Here is a 20,355-nt window from a genome sequence, read left to right as displayed (position 1 = left end):
AAGATCGGAAACTAATAAACCCTTCATAATATTGTTTTCAAAAGATGCCTACTGCAAGATGCCTACTACCTTGGCCAAATTATCTACGCGGAAATATACCGTAACCGCTTAACAGCACGTTTGGTAGGCTGGTTCGAGATCTGCGTGGTATAAAAGTGCGTACATAGCACAGAGGAAGCTGCTGCCCCTTCATCTGGTAACTTATTTGTTAGCAATGGTAATCCTATATAATCAATACACACATTGTGAATTACGTATGATTGTATCCAGAGAATTGAACCCGCGACCTACGATCGCAAATCTCAGTACGCTACCGCTGCCTAATGTAGCATATTAGTTTAATTACAGCAGTTTTGCTGTTTTCGTAAGATGTATAATTGGACAAACATTAAAATAGTTACAACTATACCTTACAAATAGGCTATATTTTTTAAGTAGACACGCTAACAGCAAAACGATATAAGAAAACATTAGTCTCGTTTAACATAATAAAATGTGTCTGGCCATAATTATCTAATATATATCTAAACGTTAATAAATGAATAAAACAGAAAAACAATATTAACCGGCTCTCTAAATTATATTTAAACAAGAATCACGAACAATCTCTTTTAAATTATAGCCTAGATTTTATACTTTCGTTACAATATTACAATGATTAACACAAAGTGTTAAAGCATTTTATCCCCGAAGAGTCTAAAAAATTATCCAACTCGGATATTATTGCATTAAATCTATTTAAATAGTTATGTTTATTTAGTTTTATATAAGACGTCCATGTTAGACGGGAAAGGAAACCACAAATGTGAAAACAAATAACAAGCATCAAGAAACCCCAAAGCAATCGATGTTTTCGTAACACCTTTATAAGAGTGGTTCGTCGCTACTGTGCCGCGTCGTGTGGGGCAAGTCAACGCCGAGATGCCGTGCAATTTGCGCTCGATTGTTACCCAATTGACTGTCGACAGGCTTATTTGTGTCTGTATTTACTAGTTTCCTACCGTTCGATATTTAAAAATTACAATTATTTAGGAGAAGTAATATATATATATTTTTAGGTGACATTCCTAATTTTATACGAGGTGATAGGTTACAGGTGTAAAAGCTATAAAGGGGGAAAAAAAGCTTTGAAGCTTTTACACTTATTTCTAATGAACCTAGATTAAATGATAACATTGAAATACGACAAAGAAGTTCTGTCAGCGCTAGTTTTGTAAGGACACGTAGTAAACTATAAATAAACGTTGTTATCCTAGTGTTGAAAACGCTTTTTCTAACATAATTCATTATTCATAATGTTTACACCTATTTTCCCTCTTTCTTTTTTTAATACTTTTGTGTTCTTATTATCTTTTGAATTCTTTAATACTATTTATTGTGTTTTTCCTTAACAAAATATCTAATATGTATGTAGTTTATTATTAAATATTTGTGACATTTTTATAAATATTATCATATTAGGGGGTCCGGAAAGTAATGTCGTTTCTGTCGACATATTTTACAGAAAAACCGATTAATTTTTACCGCTCCGGCATTGAAAATTTGTATACTAAATGGGGAAAGGTTGTTGATAACGTACGTGAATATTTTGTTGATTAGAAATAAAAAGCGATATTACTTTCCGGTCCCCCTTATAGAAGGGACTTTATTATATTTTATATTATATTTTTTAAATAACTTGCAACTTTTTAAATAACACACCACAAGCATATATATATATATATATATATATATATATATATATATATATATATATATATATATATATATATATATATATATTGTATAATTTTGAAAAACCCTATACGGTAGTTTTAAATCCATTTTGAAGACATTTTTTTTAAAAGCCAACAATGACAAAACTGTGCAAATTGAATTAGAGTTATTCGCACAATATTATTTGAGTAAAGATGACCTTAATTTCGTCACCATACGGATCATTTGACAATGATGACATACACCAAACGTTGTACTAAAGGTCGCAGTAGTGTCTTGCAATTGTTACAGCTTGTCATGACATAATAGAGCAACATTGCAAAATCTGTTCAAAATCAAACGTAACACTATGACATAATAAGGACAAATACATCTCAGAAAAATTGATCGACACAATTATTGCATAAATACACATATTGATTAATTTTTATATGACTGTAAACTTTCACTGTGATAAAATATACTCTTGTATCGTTTGATTTTTCACTACATGTTGTTGAAAAATAGACTTGTATTATTCTATAACATTGGAATTACCACGTTGCCGAACAGATTTAGGTTTGAAATATATATAGAATGCTCCATTTAACTGTGTACGTAAATATCTTGATTTTTTTCGTGACTCAGTAGCGTCAATGAGGAAACAATAAAATAAAAGTGTAAATGCTTATTGTGGTTTATACTGATGTTATTTTAAGTATTGTTAAGGAAAGACACATAATAATATGTAAATTGTATTTCCATCGACTTCGTGAGATTAATTGTGAAAATAAGTTATTTACATACATACGTCCCATGTTAAGCTATTTTTTAATATTAAAAAAGTCAAAGTAATTCATTGTGTCTAGTTTTATATTAAATTCGTCTAAGTACTAGAATCTAACCTAAGTAAAACACATAACGAGTTTATAAACAGAACCTACAATTGACTACCAGCAAATTAGATATTGCCGAGGAGTTGCTCAACAAAGAATTCTAGAGTGTCGTGACGACATTTTGATTACGGCCTATTAACATGCTAATGCTATTTGCCGTGCCATTCGAGTTTAGCGTAAAGAAATATTTACTGCAAATATTCGTGCCCTCTGATGTTTATTTTTCTTAATAGCATAACAAACGTATTTTCATTGAAATGATTCGATTTATGAAGGTCAACAATTTCAACAGTCTTTTCTGTGACCTAAAGTGATGACATCATTTTCCTCGTTAGATTCAGAGAAACATGTATCGTAGTTTCCCTAACGAAATTAGTTTCAATATATATATAAAACTTAAGCTTCAGTTATATGTATTGATTTTACAAGTCTGCTTTAGTCAAAGGATAACTTTTAGTATTCAGTTTCCTCCGCTTAAACATTGTAAAGGATTTTTAAACAATAAATCAAGTTACCGCTTACCTTTCAACAAGGGGCTGAACGTTGTCCAAGAATTCAAAACCTGCGTGAGTTGTGTAGGTAATTGTTTCGTGGCATAAAATAATTCCGTGATCTGCGCGCACAAAATTTTTTAACACCCAAAAGTCACCTCTTTGTATTGTTTGAGGAAGGAAATCTTTTTCGTTACACCCAAGGAGCGTGCGAAGTCGCACCAAAGTCGCGTCTGTCAAGGCGTTTTCATCGACAATGTCTAGCATTGTTTCATTCGTTGTATCAGGTTCCGATGGCACTACGCTAAGTATTTTCTTTTCCAACTCAGCAATGGATGCGGTGCTGGAGGCTGTTTTATTTGTCGTAGCGACCGTGGAAGGAGTTTTTTGAGACGTAGATTCTTCTATGTTTTTAACACTCGAATCGATTGAACGCGTTTCTGTTTCGTTCCTAACATCCTCTCTGTTTATGTACCGGAATTCAGCGTTCCTTTCCGATCCGTCCACTGTTAGTGGCACCCACTCAACGCCAGGTGCACTGTTCCCAGAGAGGTGCATAGCCGCGTACAATAGCACTGCTATATTGATGACGATACTGACCCTAAAGATAAAATTACGACGATTTCCCAACATTATAAATGGTTTAGGCACTTGATATTTAATATGTAACTAGCGGTTGTTGTGTTACAACGTCCTTCGTCGTCCTCTAGGACGCAATTTCCTATAGGGTCCTGTTCGTGTCAGCATCACAATTTATTGTGTCATCAGCGAGCGTGTGGAGGTGGGCGCCACGCCGGCGCCGCAAACTTGCACTGCCTCTGTAACAACGAAAACATTCATATTTATTTACGATACAAAAGATATACATAATCTAAAATAAATATACAACAAATAATTACCAATTTACTCATATTTTGCCAGATGATTCAACAACTACTTCTAATTAAAAATATTTTAATAGTGTTAAGGAGCGTTAATAATTTGGCTTATACGTTTTACATAAAAAAATAAAAAACAGGAAAATAACACCAGAATTCCGTTTAATCACCCGAAAGTCGCAAGCAAAGAACCTTATTATGTACTCCCTATACTATATCCGAAACCAGAACTTTTTCAAAAAAGCATTTTCAAAATTCGAATCACTATAAAAAAGTTATCGCTTACTGTCCGTCTCTGCAAACTTTATACTGCCATAGGCTTGCCGAAATCCAACAGAAAAAATAAATATTTCAGAATGATCACCTAAGCAGTATTTTAACTTTAGTCTTTTTTTAGACTTAGCTTATTTTATTAGTGGTTAAGAGAGTTAATTTAGAAGAATTTATTACTACTATAATAAAAATAAAAAGACTAACGTATTTATATATAAAGAATGCAATAGAATAGTTTGAAAAACGCAGCGGTTGAACACAAATATAATTTAACGTTAACACAGTCCTTTATTAAGCATTCTAAGCGCGTTACTAGATGCTTAGTCCGGTGTTGCAACGGGTTTCCAGTTACTGGTTAGTTTTTAATTAGCAAGCAGTGTCCTGATTAGCGTTATCAGCGCGAGATCGTACTTGTTTAGATAGACATCTCCGCGACGCCGACGGTTTCAAGTCTGAAATTATTTATGTACTAATGACGTATCAACTTCGTTCCTGCTGGGATACGGTCGCTCGCGGGCTAGCTTTAAATCAAGTTTATGCCTGTATGTATTTATAGTTTTTAATTCATACGGTTTTTCTTAGCAAAATACTCATTCATCATTTCAAAATAGCTCTATACATACCGAACTAAATTATCGAAAATAGCTGTTAATATCTCTATAGTTAGTCATGATTATCATAATTATTAGCTTGCAATATCTAAGCACTACCAGTATGCCCATCCTTGACGTAAGGCTTGCGAAAATCTTTGCACCATTACCAAGAGCCATCCTCGTGAACTACCGATTTCATAACTATCGATAATATTTTTAAATTTATGTGTAAAGTATTCAAATTCAAACTCTGCAATAGAATGTCAAATAGTGATAATAACAGAATATTTTAATAAGTTATTTTTTTTTCTCATAAACCGTCTAGGTAATCGGACTGTAAAGTCTATTTCCGCCGAAATGTAACGTCTAATAAAATGCACCTTTTATTATTAAGTGCATAGAAATATATAATACTGCATTTTTATGTGTGGTATGTTTTTATCTATTTAATTTGTCGAATTTAAATACTGGCAAATTTCACATAATTGTGGATCGAAATTCGGAATTCAAATTTATTTAATATTAAACGTGACAAAATGCATCAAAATTTGGTATCCGTTAGATTTTACGTTCTTCTATTTTGTGTATCGTTATGTTTGCTGTGGATAAAATAAAATAAAGCGTTAATTGGTAAATATGAGTAATGGAATGATGGCAGAAATGCTTTGTTACTAATTTATTCGAAACTTGCAATTTCACGTTAACTAAAAATACGAATTTCATATATTTTTTAAGTTCGACAAAAATCATGAAGAACATCAAGAAAGAACGTTATTGTTATTCGTTATAAAGCTCTACCCGTAACTATATTTCCAAGGATTTAAAAAGGTACTGTATACTAAGACGAGACAGACAATATAAAAAAGCCATAAAGGCATCCGTGAGAAATGTTAAAAAGAAGTATCACGTACAAAATCCCTTATTAAGTCGTTAACATTTGCATTTTAAAATTTGCCGTAAACGGCTTAAGAATCAACCGCCGACTTTAACTAGAAAATTATCTATTCGAGCTACCTTATCAGCTATTAAGGATTATAGATATTATAAAAACCGGTATAAAAATACTTTAACACCTCTCTTTATAGCAAGCTATCTTTTTTTCTTTATTTTTACAATGGTTGTCATAAAAAATTTAAGTCGGTTTGGTTTTTAACATAAATAATTTTTATTTTCAATTATGAATAATTTTAATTAGTAATATTAATTAGTAACTCAGGATTTAATTTTTTTCGTTGTGATCGAAAAGTTTTATTATCATTAAATAACTTATTATTATTTGGTTTTACTTACAATGTTTAATATATTAAAATGGGTTCAGAATTTTTTGTAAATATTTTTCCATTTACCCTGTATATTTACCTACAGAGCCTTTTAACAATTTTTAGTTAAACCGACTGCCAGGATGCACGTCCTTATTCCATACAAGGTAGAGGTTTAAGAATTAACGACCTGATATAAGATTTATGTGCAAGCTTAGAGAAAGAACCGCGCTCAGGGAATCGACGAGAGGATACGAGTTCTTTTTTTTTTATTCAAACAGTTTAAGAATCCACAGCTTTTATCCACCTTTAAACGTTTTCTATGTGATGGCAACATTTTTATATTTTACCGACGTGCTTAGTAATATTTTTTTTATGTCAATTTGTATGCTTCTTAAAGTAATAAATATTACTAAATGTTTCTCAAGTCTATTAATAAATCTCTCTAATAAAATGATATAAAGGTACTTTAAAAAGAATACGAAAAAGTAATTAATATTACTTAATTGCATGTGAATTATGTAGAAAAAATATTTATGGGATCATTTATAAATTCGATCTCCGACATATTATTTTTATACGCATATATACATATTGTATTTATTAATACCGATATTAAAGCTCTCGGACGGTAAAGAGAATTATCATGTGAAAATCGAAAGTTGAAATCCCTTATTTCAACATAGAGAAAATAACAAATATACTAGTTAAAAAAAAATATTACTCTTGCTAATTCCTTAGTATTTAAACAGATCTTACGTTATGCAAATTTTTTGTATTTACTATTATAATTATATCTTATTTTAATCGGTAAAGAAATAATGAAAATAAATGCTATCAGCTAATTAGCATCGCTTAAATCCGCCGATTCTAAAACCATTGAGTATCTTTTTTTATCTAGGTACTTTTTTATCTTCGGAGCGGTGAGATGTAACGCTGGCCATCATTAAATACTAGCCTTGACTGCACTAGCACCGAGGTAATAGCAGTCAAGCGTGGAGCCACCGTTGTCGGTATAATAATTATTAGATTAGATGACCACAAGTTAGCGGTTAGAAGTAACGAAGTAACCGTGTCATAATCTAGCCGATATTACCTTACATCACATATACGTGAGACAAGTGCAGTAGTTTCAGACGATACGTTATATTGATCTATTTGCGTCAAGTTCATTTATTTATTCTTATTATTATCAAAATGGAATCAGATGGAGAAGAACGCCAAAAGAGACCAATTTGGGCCCCTCTATAATTGCATCTTTTGGCTAAAAACGTAAAGCATTCTAAATGCTTATTAATCAGAGAAAAACCCATGACTGAAACGGTGTTTTAATACAGTAGTAGATGAATTTATCCCAATCTTTATTATCATTTTAAAAACCTTATACACCATAAAAGATTTTTTAACACTACTTATTACATGATAATTTAGATATACAGGAGTGTATTGCAAATGTTCGATTAAAAGAATAACGCTTATAGTTGTATGTTTTTTACAAACTATAAAACTATTAATGAAACAATTTGAAACACGAATAGAAGTCAAAAGCTATTGTTAGAATATTTTAATTCAATACTCGTTTAATTAAATATTATTACAGGTGATAATGTTTCTAAATTACGATATATCAGTCATGTTTAAAACCAAAACATTTTAAAAGCAAGCAAAACCATTTTGATCGAACAATGAATATTTTTTTATATCTACTGTATCTTCACTACTTAAATTATACCTATGTTAACTTGCGTTCAGTTTTTTAAAGCTATTCTATGACTCAATTCTTATTAATATAACGGTACGCGTAGAGACTATTATAGACTTAAATCTAAGTATATGTTTAATTTCACCTAAAATTTACTGGCTCTATTTTACCCCATGTTATCTTAATCAATAATTATCCGTAGCTTATATCTTTTAAGTCCACTAGGACCATAGCGTTCATGCCTTCATATGTTTAGTGTATGTTCGGACTATTAGGTAAACTTGCATTAAAAAAAATTACATTTGGAACTTAAGATCCATATTTGCGTATAAAAATGTGTTTTTAGTCTGAAATGTACGGTATGTGCAACATAAGATTTGCTACAAATTTCCGTTAAATTATAATTTCATAAACTCTGCATACAATAGCCCTTTAGCGGTCAACAAATAAAGGGGCGGCGGGCCTTCCTACTTCCCGGGGTTACTTTGTCGCGTATGGCCAGTACAATGGGTCGTAAGGCGTTCGCCAGGAATTTGCCTAGAGTGAATTCAACTATTCAGTTTTCTCAACAACGTAAATGTATGTAAACGTTTGCGGTTTCACTGCAAGGGGGTTATGCTAACTGTATAGACTTTTAAACTAAAGAGAAATGTGCCATTTTGAAATACCTAGGTCAGTGCACTGAATTAAGGATTTCCGGTGGACTTTACTCTATTTATAAATTACATAAGGTTAGTACTAGAGATAAAGATAGACTGTTATACCTTTTCCTAGGCTTCATAAAACTAATACTTCCTTTGTGGTCATAAAGTTATATATCTAAAAACATTATTAAACTAAAACTCATAGCGCGTAGAATTCAAGTGTTAATAAAGCTTGGAATTGGATTGTTCAACGGCTGTATTAAGGATGTATAAGTGTACACTAATAACTCCGTTAGAGTTTCTTGTGGGCTATTATCAGATCAGAGTGCGTTCGAAAACTTCATAACTTTGAGCTGAAGTATATATGAGTTCAATCTAATTCTATATTCCTACAAACAGGGTCTCCTTACATTTTTTTCCAAGCGATACTGTAAATGATTTTAATTGGATAATACATTATTTAATAAATTAATAATAACATTTTTTTGAGTCAGATGTTTTTATATTCTTTATATTGTACACGCTAGAAAATATTTAGCTAGTTTCATAATAATAAACAAAAAAGTGCAATGAGCGGTCTCATCACACGAGGTAATTTCTTCCGAACAACCATGTACAAAGCATACATATATACAAACATACATACTTATGTATATAGCATATACACTTATATTTAATAAGGTATAATACATATTACGGTATAAAACATATTATTATTATAATAACATTATAAATAAAAACATCGAACTGACTTGATCGCAATTACCACAGAAGTAATAAAAAAATGAATGAAAAAGAAATTAGCTCAAGGATAAATAACAATAGCTCTATATCTTAGCCATTTTCTTAAAAATAGGTAGTGAATCAGCGCGTCTTATATTTAGCTGTAAATTGTTCCACAATCAAATGGCCAGTGTTTGAATTGAACCTTTTTATTTTCACAAATAAATAACGTAAATTCAGATTATTATTCATTTGTAACGCCAGTGACTAAGTTCTTATTTAATATTAATAGGTTAAATTAAATGTTTTTATCTGCCTTAGTATCCCAATCGTTAGTTCTTGATCATCTGAGAAAAGGATAAATAAAATATATAATTTGTACAAAAGTAAAAAAAGTATTACAAGTTTGTACAGAAATTATAGAAGTGGTTTCAATGTATCATTATTACAATTATACGACATCCTCTACTGGACATAGGATTCCCACGTTTATTTTCAACAGAACCGGTGGCGAATACAGCATCGTAAACAAGGTCGTCTATACGCCTAGTGGGTGGATGTCCTACGCTGTGCCTAACAATCTGAGGTCTCCACTGCGAAACCTTAATGCCCCAACGGCCTCACTGCCACTTCCACTTGCCAACGTGTCACTAAAAGGAGAATTTTCCCTGAATACCCCCACGGAAGCAGGAAAACTTTTTTTTTTCTCAAAACAAAAGTTGTTATAAATATTTTTTTTGATTTAAAGGTCATTTTCATAATAATCCAACACTTCAACTTTCGAAAAACCTCCAACAAAATATTCTATCTTTGTTAAATACAACACCAACCTGGTGATACCATTTAAATAGCTTGTTAGTGTAGTTTGTTAAATATTTATTTTTCCTTATCATTTATTAGCATTTAATATTAGCATTAATAGCACTGATTAATAATACGCTATTATCTAAGAATGTAAGAACAGAGACGTGATTACATAACTGAAATAGTACAAACAGTTGTACTTTAATATCAGCGCAATATAATCTGAAAGGACACCGTTCGTCTCTATTTAACACACTCGATCTAATTGTGGTCTGTGACTACACAAACATACGTTCACCTGAACACTTGCTAGCTTCGTTATTACATTGTGAATATGTATTAATGTATTCATTTTGGCGTATTCTATAAATGTATTAAAATCGAACTTATATGAATACCAAATGTATAACGTGTAGTCAAACTATCTAAATATTTAACTGGTCACTTATATATACTCTTATGTTATTTTTAACAGCATAATTGTTTGGATTTCCCCATGCGTGTCGCGTTGCGTTTTCTTTGCCTTGTCGATTGTTCGTGGTAATTTGTTTTTTTTTTTTTTTTAATGTAAGTATATTAAACAATGTGCTGAGATATAAGACATTGTTAAAAATCACTTTTATACAATGTACAGAAAATATCTGTAATTACATAATAATATAAAACAAAAATCCATAAAAATTAGAATATTATGTACGAGTAGATAAGTGCAGGACATTTATTTACACGCCTGCAAGAGGCATTAATTTGAATTTATTATTAAAATTATTTAAATATTTTTCATAAATCGTAGATGGGTGTATTTTTATAATATAATTTTAAACATTATTTGTTTGCTACTAACCACGCTAAAATAGTAGAACAATTTCAAATTTAAATTGAATATAATCATTTTGGAGCATAGACATATATATAATAATCAATATTTATAATGACGGCTTTCAGATATTAACGAGATTTAAACATTGCATCCTCAAGTACCACGGAATAACATTAAAAACTTGTGGTTGTTGCATACACAACTGCCATTGGATGAAACTATCCGGTTCCGCAGCTTCACCTGTTGTTAATTTAGTGGTCGTATGGATATTTTTGCTGATAAACAGATTTCAGAAAGCTCTGATTAGACAAGATATACAAGTACCTTAATTTATTTCGTATTATAATTTATTTTCATAAATTTCATTCGATATATATGTGTGTGTGTGTATGTATATATATATATATGAGTGTTATTATACATGTGTATTTTTAAATAATCAAAACGAGTGTTGTATTTGCATCACAGTTACACCATTCGCTGTCAGCGATGTATTCGAGTCGAGTCAACCTTCAAGAAGGGAAAGTGTAAGCTTTACTCCCAATAAAAATATTGTCTGATAATTATCGACTACATACTAGAATACCCTAAACAGAATTGTTACTTATGATAATGAACAGATGGATCCGAATAAATATTTTTGTTAATATTTACGCTATTATTAATGAAGCTAGATAAGTACATAAAAATAATACTGTTTCCTTTCGTCACATATAACTTGAGGACGATTTTCTGATGTCATCCACCTTTAAGTCTCTTAATAACTTTTTTGAAAATTCTTTTAGAAAATAACACATAAAATAGCAATGAAACTTGAATAACTTCCGAAAATATAATAACTATTGAAGCTTTCTGTATTTGACAGTTTGATATGAAACTCGTGCGTTTAGTACTTCACTCACTGAAAATTTATTTTTTTACTTTGGTCTGTATTTATCGACTAAACTTTAATCAATTTCGTCAATGAATAAGGTTATCACTCTGGAATACATTAGAATTATTTAATCTATAGAAATGCGGCAGCTTAACTTCTCATAGTATAGTTTAAGTAAATATTCATTTATTCACGAATTAGCATAGCGTATTTTTTTCTGAATAGATTTTCTTTTTTCCATATACTGTGACTTATTTGTATCACACCATTTTCACTCGCTTTTAATACGTATATTAAATGTATAATCTGTGAACAACGTTGTGAGCTATGCATTTTTTTGTAATTTTTATTGTGTGCCTGTTTGTTTGTTTCACAAATAAATAGACGTTAAATGAGGTACATTTCTAATTTCAAATGATTAAAAAATATTAAATATGTGTTGTATATGACCGTTTACATATCTTTACTTTTTATTAGTTCATTCCGTATTAAACTCATCAAAGCTCTGAAAATGGTGCCAAATACAAGTATAAACCAACCACGATCCATTTCCTCCCAACATAGCCATTAATCTATTATCGGTACGCACTATTCTGGGTTTCTGGGACAAATCTGTTTATCACAAAACAATTGCGTGTATTTAGAACTTTCAAGAACATACTGAAATTATGATTAGATTTCTATGTTAGATAAAATTTTAATAATTATAAAATAATTTAACTTGTGATTATAATAAACGCATAACAATAAAATAACGAGTAATGATAACTTTTGGCCTTTTTTTAAATTATTCGTGATTTGACATATATAACTAAATAATAAAACTTCTAATTCGAATAAGCGATTGTTAAGGGCGTTGTATGGAAGCTCGTGCAATTTTTTTTAATAGAATAAAAGTGATAACAGCTAGTAACACCGGACGGTGTCATGGTCGCAGAGATAAGGAAATCATAACTTTAAATACATTTATTTAAGCAGTAATGTCTCTAATAGTAATTGCGGGCACTGACATAGCACGTCAAAACAATTGAATTGTCTTAGCCCTAGAAGGATGCAAGCTACATCTTGAACACTAAGTTAAATTCGTTTTTTTATCTTAATAATTTTTTTCCTTTCTATTTTTTAAAACTACAATGTTAGCTTATTGAACCTATCTTAATATATTACTGCAACGCCTAAACGGTTAGCTGGTCGGAAATGCCTTCTGCATTAAATTTGCCATTATATTTTGTATAATGAATGTTGAATAATAATAAATGAATTTAAATTAATGATTGTATATACCACGATCACAGCCGCAAAACCGATGGTACAAAACTGCTGTTGATTTCAATTTATCAATGCAAACTTTTACTGCCAGAAGTTATTGGCCTGTCACAATCCAATAGAAATTATAAATATTTTAGAATGATCAATTTATACAGGTGATTCTAAATAAGGGAGAGCGTATTGCTGTCATCTGTCAGCAAAAAGATTTTAAACCTTTATATCTAAAACCAATCATCCTGTATATAGCTAAAATCGTTTAAACCATATTTGAAACAATGGGCACATGTCGATGACTAATAAACTTTTCTATAAAAGTTTCAAGAATGCAATAAAAACATCATACAAAAATACAAGAAAAGGTCTCCTTTGATTATTTCTTAGAGTTAACAATTAATCTTACTTCGATTAAAGCAGGATAAAGGCTGCAATGGAGATAAATTAAAATAAAAAATGCGTCTATGAATCACGTCATCTTTTTAAGCCTGATAATCCTTTGAATGTCACCACGGCCGACTTATCCCGTCGCTTATTATCTTTAAACGATTTTTAATTAATTTTTTACATCGAAAATTTAACACACGAAGAACGAAGACGGATTAATTTTTTATTGTATAAAAAGGGCAAAGAGAATTCACATAATTGTGATATCACAGATCATAGTGGACATCTATATTTGATGATAAAACATACGAGTAACAAATAGGATTATTCAATGAATATCGACGACCAGGAAGACTATTAGAGAAAGTTAGCGTGGTTTTATTACAGCCAATTCCGACACAAAATGAGCGCAATGTCGCATAGCGGAAATCAACCCGTTATTACATACAAGTTACAGAAGATCATATTTGCTGTAAACTATATAATTAGTAGTGAGCGGTAATAAGTGACGGCGTTAAAACGTGGTCTCTCATTCTGGGTTTACAGCTTACGGTCGGCCAACGAGCTATGGAAAGCCATTTCTCTACGAGAATTAAGAGTTCTGCAGACGAAAGAAAGTAACCAAAATAACCAATCGAATTATTAACTGGAAGTGGCACTGGGCAGGACATAAGTACGCACGGCAGTCGCTGGAATTTTAAGGTTCTGGAATGGAGATTACGGAAGCGCAGGACATCCATCCACGTAATGGACAGACAACTTGTAAAGGTCGTCGAATGACACCGGATGTAGATCGCTTCCAACTGGTTTTATCGTAAATCTCTCAAGAAGGCCTATGTTCCGAGCATTGGACGACTCACAGCTGGAATGATTATAATTACTAAAATAAAAAATTAATAAAGTTGTCAACAATTACCACTATACTACAAATTACCTTTTAAATGCCTTATTGTTGCTAATTGTCAAAGTCCTGACGTATTTTAATTTATTAAAAATCTCAGTGTTCATTTCTTAACGCTTTTTGATATCTATAGTAAATCATGTATGTAATAGTTTTTTTTATTTAACTCTAGTAACTCTTTCCTATTTTATTTTACACTACAATTAAAAATAAATAATTATGCATGTAAGAGTTAAAATTCTCTTTGTCGCACTTAGATCGAATGAAAAGCTTATCGAAGCCCAACAGTTGTTGAGACATCGACAAGATCGCTTTACACGTACTTAACAATGATCATTATCGATTACTTTACGAAACGTAAACAGAGGTGTCGGCTTCGTCGATTGAAAATTGTTCACTCATTGAATCGAAAGACAAATGAAATCTGAACGCGGCTACGCGGTTTAAATGGAACTGATTTAATAGTTGAACGAATTTCCCTGGTGCTCAATTCTCAATCTGCTACTATTTCCAAAACCATTTTTTGTTCTTTTTTCCAAATACTATTTTACTACATGCGTATGATTATTATTTTTTACCATACACTCTACTAAAGTGACTTTAATAGTGTGTTAGTGACTTTAATTATTATTTGTTAAAATTGCCAGTAGATGGGGCACATTGTTAGTGCAACCGACCATTGGGGCTGAGAGGTTCTCGAATGATGACCACCAGTTGGTTGATGTAAGTGAAAGCCTCCCAATAGGTGGAACGCCGTACTATGGAGTTAACGTCGCGGACAGTCGTTGGATGCGAGCAGCGCATGACCAGGCCTTTTTCATGAAATGATGTAGAGGCTCTCCTACATCATTCCATGAAAAAGGACTACTACATAGATTTTAAATAGGACCGGTTGGAAGCGAACTGCATCAAGAGACTTCCGACAATATTAACAAAATCTTTCACTAACTAATAATACGAAATAAAATGTCTGTACTACATTTAAATTTATCATATCGACTATATATGTATAAAAAAGCAAATAATCAGTGAAAATAAAAGAGAAATGGTACAGAGGGGATAATAATCTAATTTAGCAGACGCGGCGGCTTGATTTGGCTATAAGGCACGGCATCGGCTAGACAGGGGCACCATTAACAGGAAGCGACAGACACGCCGTGCATGCGCAATATCACGCCAGCCACCATGTGGATACAGCGAGTCACGATCCGAGACGCACTCGGGAACAAATAGTTTAAAACTCACGAGCTCATTTGAAACGTTTAAAGATAATTAAAAGAATAAACAATCGTTTTACATCGATTCCTCGAAGTTGAGTCAATTGGTATATACGTAAATGATTCCACAGTCTGCAACGATTAATGTACCGTCTTAAAAACCGCATTCGAATAACAAAGTTGTGTAATAAAATCGTGTTTGTCTAATTAATTTTTTATATCCTTTAATTTACATTTATCGCTTATTTCCAATTACTACTATATATTTGTATAATTTAAAAGTCATACTTTGGTAAAGTTGATGGAAGTGGCAGTGAGTAAATCATATAGCGTGCTATTGGAGGTCTCTCGTACCCCTAACTTATTTATGGGTTAGAGACTTATGCCTTTTTAATAATTTTATCAATTATATTTTTGCGCTCTTCTGCCATGCATCTTAAGATCTTTCATTCTTTCCTTACATTCTACATTTTATCTGTCTTGTCCTTTCATTCCATTTTCCCTCTTTTTCGATGCCTTTCATCCATCACCTCGTTTTTCGGTTTTTTACAAATTTTTTTATTCTTTTACATAATTTATTTATATACATATTATTTTGCTCACATTCGTTTTATTTTATTTACTTTTTTCTTAGATTATTCATTGCTTTTTATTTCTTTTATCACAATTTTTCTACATAGCCTAAGAAACTCTGGTCGCATCTCATTATTATCGATAAGCGAGGCTATAGCGTCCTCGCAGATCTTAGTGCCTATCTGGCATTCGGAGCCGGCTCGGAGACCACAGTCTGGCCCACGGCCGGTTCACAGAAGCGAGGCTTGAGGTTCTGAAGTAAAGAACACGGACCACCATCCGGACAAGGTAGACAGACTACGGAAAACTATAGAGTAGGCTTTAGATCAATCAGTGGATATCCTACAGAATCCTACCGAAATGATGATGATAATCATGATTTTGGTAAGCCGTAGTTTCGATAATGCATCAATGATTTTGATTTATCATAGATTCACTAGATTTAAGGTGACATAGAGCTAAAGGTGATTTGTATAAACTTTTTAAAAATAACTATAGTTTAGGACTCTCTCAGGAATGTCGTATACTTATTAAATCGGTATGGGAAGCCATCTAGCTCTTAGGTCGCATTAGCGGACGCTCCCCCAAGTAGGAACCTCGGCTTAGAGAGGCCCGAGGGAGCCGAACCTCGTCTAGATCGGATATTATTATCAGAATATCCAATGAACGTTGTGAGGATGTTACAGAAGAAACTCCAGCCACGTTTATGACTTTAATATGAGAGTATTTACATTAAAAAACCGCTATAGTTTTGAGGAAAACTAACTATACTTAACATGTTTATAGACTAAACTTTTACATATACAAAAGCTTCTACGCTGTAATATTATGGGAAACATTTAAAATAGATTTTTAATCTGTTTACGTGATGAAGTCATAGACATTATCTAAAATATTAGAAAAAACCACTTAGGTGAATCAATTTGTAATGGATTGTAATTCACAGTGATTATTTCATCTTTTTTAATTATTCAATTACGTAAGGAGCATACGTTTAATTATAGAATATTAACTAATATTGGTGTTATTGGTAGGTTAAAAATTTCACGGCAATTTTAATGTTCTTAATTGTTAAAACAGTGTTAAATATTAAATATTTGTAGTCAATATTTGAAGTATAGCTTCAATATTGTTTTGTAGGAGTATTTTATGGATAATTTAATTTAAAAAAATATATTTTAACATTTATATACACATATATAAAAACGATCAAAAACAAACAAATAATAATTTAAATTACAATGATTTCATAAAGTTTATACAGTTTGGTTTTTGTGCGATAGTTTAAGTTAAAAATTAAAATGTCTCTAGGGCCAGATCAGACTCTTGATGCACGAGAATAAAGTTGTACAAGCTTTAGCTTCGTAATATTGAAGCATGACGATAATAAAATATGGCAGCGATGTGAACATATGAACGGCATAAAACGGATAAGAAGAAACTCGAGTCACGACAGCAAGGACAAGTCCATTGTCTCAGGGAGGATGTACTATGAGTACTCATATAAGTATTAGACACGTTTTTATGTGATGTGGAAGTGCTTTAGATAATAGACGATTTCTTTAGTCATTCATGACAACGGAACCCTGTACAAATTACTCGTTTTTAAACTTTGTAATATTTTTACGTAACGTAATAAGTATTAAACAATTTATTTAAATAGAAATCTTCGTGTTTATGATAGTAGTTGATATATAGGTAATCCTCCGAAACGGCTTGATCGACTTTTATTAAATTTCGTATGTATATTTAATTAATCTGAAAATATAGACCTTAAACTATATTTCTAACCCCTAAATGGTTAGAGGGGCCACTCCATTATTTTAATATTTACAACAATTTTTGTTATATTTATTGTATTTATCATTAAAAATACAATCTCAAATTTTAACCCTTCAACTATCATACCCTATTTTAAACAGTAATGTTTATATGTCTCCACATGCCTACATTACGTTAGTTATTATTCTCTACTCCAGAAGTAATTTATATGGCACAACATTTGTCGGGTCAGTTAGTTAATATACTCGTATTATTTGAACTTTAAAGGTTGCTTTTAGCGTTGTTCTAGTATTGAATAATTGTTACCAGTTACAATGGCTCTCATGCGTAATAATGAAATTTGATCGTATTTATTGAGTTCTCCATTCTAGAGAATAATAGAGAGAGAGAGAGAGAGAGAGAGTATAATTCTGCTAAGGGTACAACATAATATTAATTCTCCATAAATTCAAAGTTTACATATTTATTAACAATTAAAAACATTATTAAGGTTGTCGCAAGACGCTGGATACATGCCGCTTCCAGTCATATTGGAAATCTTTGGGCTTTCCCCATCATCATCCACCAACCCACGTACTATGGCTGAAATGATGACGATGAACATTTCCTTAATTTAGAGAAAATTTTTTATCTATTTTTTTATTTGTTCACCATAAGAAATTGTCATATATGAATATATATAATTTAAACAAGAAACTGAGTTCTTGTTTTATTTCTTCGCGTTTTAATAAAACCCATATTTCTACATCAAAATCACATAAGAATCCAATGATAAGTTACATTATTCGTCCATTATGGTGTTTATTATTAAAGCTGAATTCCAATGATTGTGGCAGGTGTTTTAACTCATCCCATAAGCAACGCAGTTTGATTTATATGTGTGCGTAAATCACCAGTCACGCATGCCTTTATAGCCATAATCGTTAACCCAGAATAAATGAATTTCGACACAAGATTCTCTTCCTGAATATTATCAAAAGCCACTTTTTCGGTTGCGATAGAGTTGCACACCGAAGTTCAAAGACCCGATGTCATCTAGATTGAGACACAGAATGGGCGCCACGATCGAACACCGAAATCACGTAGTCGTGAGCGATCAATCATAACGAAACATTCTATTATCCGACGATACGACTTCCGTCAATTTATTTCAATCACCAATCGGTCTCGACCATCAGTACCTTGTCACCACTCACCAGTTTCATCGTTACTGGAGACTGATCACAATTTTCTTATATTGATAATAGGTGAAAAAACTTTAAAGAGCTGAATACATAGAAGAGTAGAACATTTGTTGTCAAATATATATATATATATATATATATATATATATATATATATATATATTAGCCTGCTATTAAATAAATATTAGGGGGACCGAAAAATAATGTCGTTTCTGTCGTCGTATTTTACAGAATAATCGATTGATTTTTACAACTCCGGCATTGAAAATTTGTATACTAGATGGCAAAAGGTTGTTGGTAACGAAAGTGAATATATTGATGATAAGAAAAAAAAAACTTGTTGAAAAAGTCATCGTGTGAATTTAACTTAAAAAAGGGACATTACTTTCCGGTCCTGTTAAAAAAACTTATTTCACAGTGATCACTTTACTTATGCTGATTCGAAATAGCTTTTACAGCTTACCAATCACCCTGCTGCAATCACTATGTCGTTGTAAAACTAATATGTATTATGTGCAATTTTTACAAAGATTATTTCACTAATAATATATTAGTATGGCGATAAAATACAATTTTTTTCCGTGACAGCGCGTCATTATTTGCCTCAGTTAGTGCCATTTATGTGTTATTTCAATCATTTATATACCTTTTTTTTCATTTATTTCAAATGAGTTGTGTACATGAGATATTATACTGAAGTTACAAAAGGACGCTTTTATTTAATATGCTTAAGGTTAATTCAGTATTGGTCTTATAATTAAGACTCATTACATTCAAATTAAAAAATCTTTATTTCAAAGTCCAGCTTTCTACCACTGTGTTAGGGAGGCAGGTATGCGTTAGGAAGCGGCTAAAACTGACACTTGCTATTTTTAAAAAGCTAAGAATATTTAAATCAATTTGAATTAATGTTGCATCAATTTTCATTACAAGATTTATTTTGAATTTTAGCAGATTGCAGCGGAGCCGATTGTCTTCAAGAATTGTTTCCTCAAAATGTTAAACTTAAAAAAACGTTCCACAAATAATAGAGGCAGTAAAAAAGGGCCTGAAATCGGAAAAGTGTTGTGATTTTACTATAATGTCATCAAATATGTTAAAGGTTTCAAGAATGGAACCAAACATAATTTTGCTTCAACCGCAACACTGACTCCGTCCCAACATTGTATCACTCATTTCCATTTACTGAGTACGTTACTGATTTTAAGTACATTTTCACCAGGAAACCGAGAACTTAATGTGTGGGTGCGAAATAATTTTCGAAAGCATGCGGGTCATTTATGCTTTGAAAATTTATAACAACGTTGTTACATAAAAAGTATACTAAAATTTATAATGAATTTAAAAATGTTCTTCTATTTGGCTCTGGTCGATGTAATAAAGTTTTCTTTATAAT

At 31.5% G+C, this 20,355-nt stretch overlaps 1 protein-coding gene across 1 annotated transcript in view; it reads right to left on the bottom strand.

Annotated features, from left to right (window-relative positions):
- LOC137929578 (beta-1,4-glucuronyltransferase 1) overlaps positions 1–20,355 on the bottom strand; it is a 77,414-nt gene that overhangs the window by 32,275 nt on the left and 24,784 nt on the right. Inside the window, exon 2 of the mRNA XM_068772596.1 lies at positions 3,114–3,900. Within this exon, the coding sequence (XP_068628697.1) occupies positions 3,114–3,715 (602 nt within the window). The 5' untranslated portion in view covers positions 3,716–3,900. The remainder of the gene's footprint in view (positions 1–3,113; positions 3,901–20,355) is intronic.

This window comes from Battus philenor, unplaced genomic scaffold (genome assembly GCF_028537555.1).
Source record: "Battus philenor isolate CCGP_79_NKW_IND1 unplaced genomic scaffold, ilBatPhil1.0.hap1 SCAF_5, whole genome shotgun sequence".
In the NCBI taxonomy this organism is placed as follows: Eukaryota; Metazoa; Arthropoda; class Insecta; order Lepidoptera; family Papilionidae; genus Battus; species Battus philenor.
Note: the sequence above shows the minus strand (reverse complement) of the source record. Positions and strands in the feature narration are given on the sequence as shown.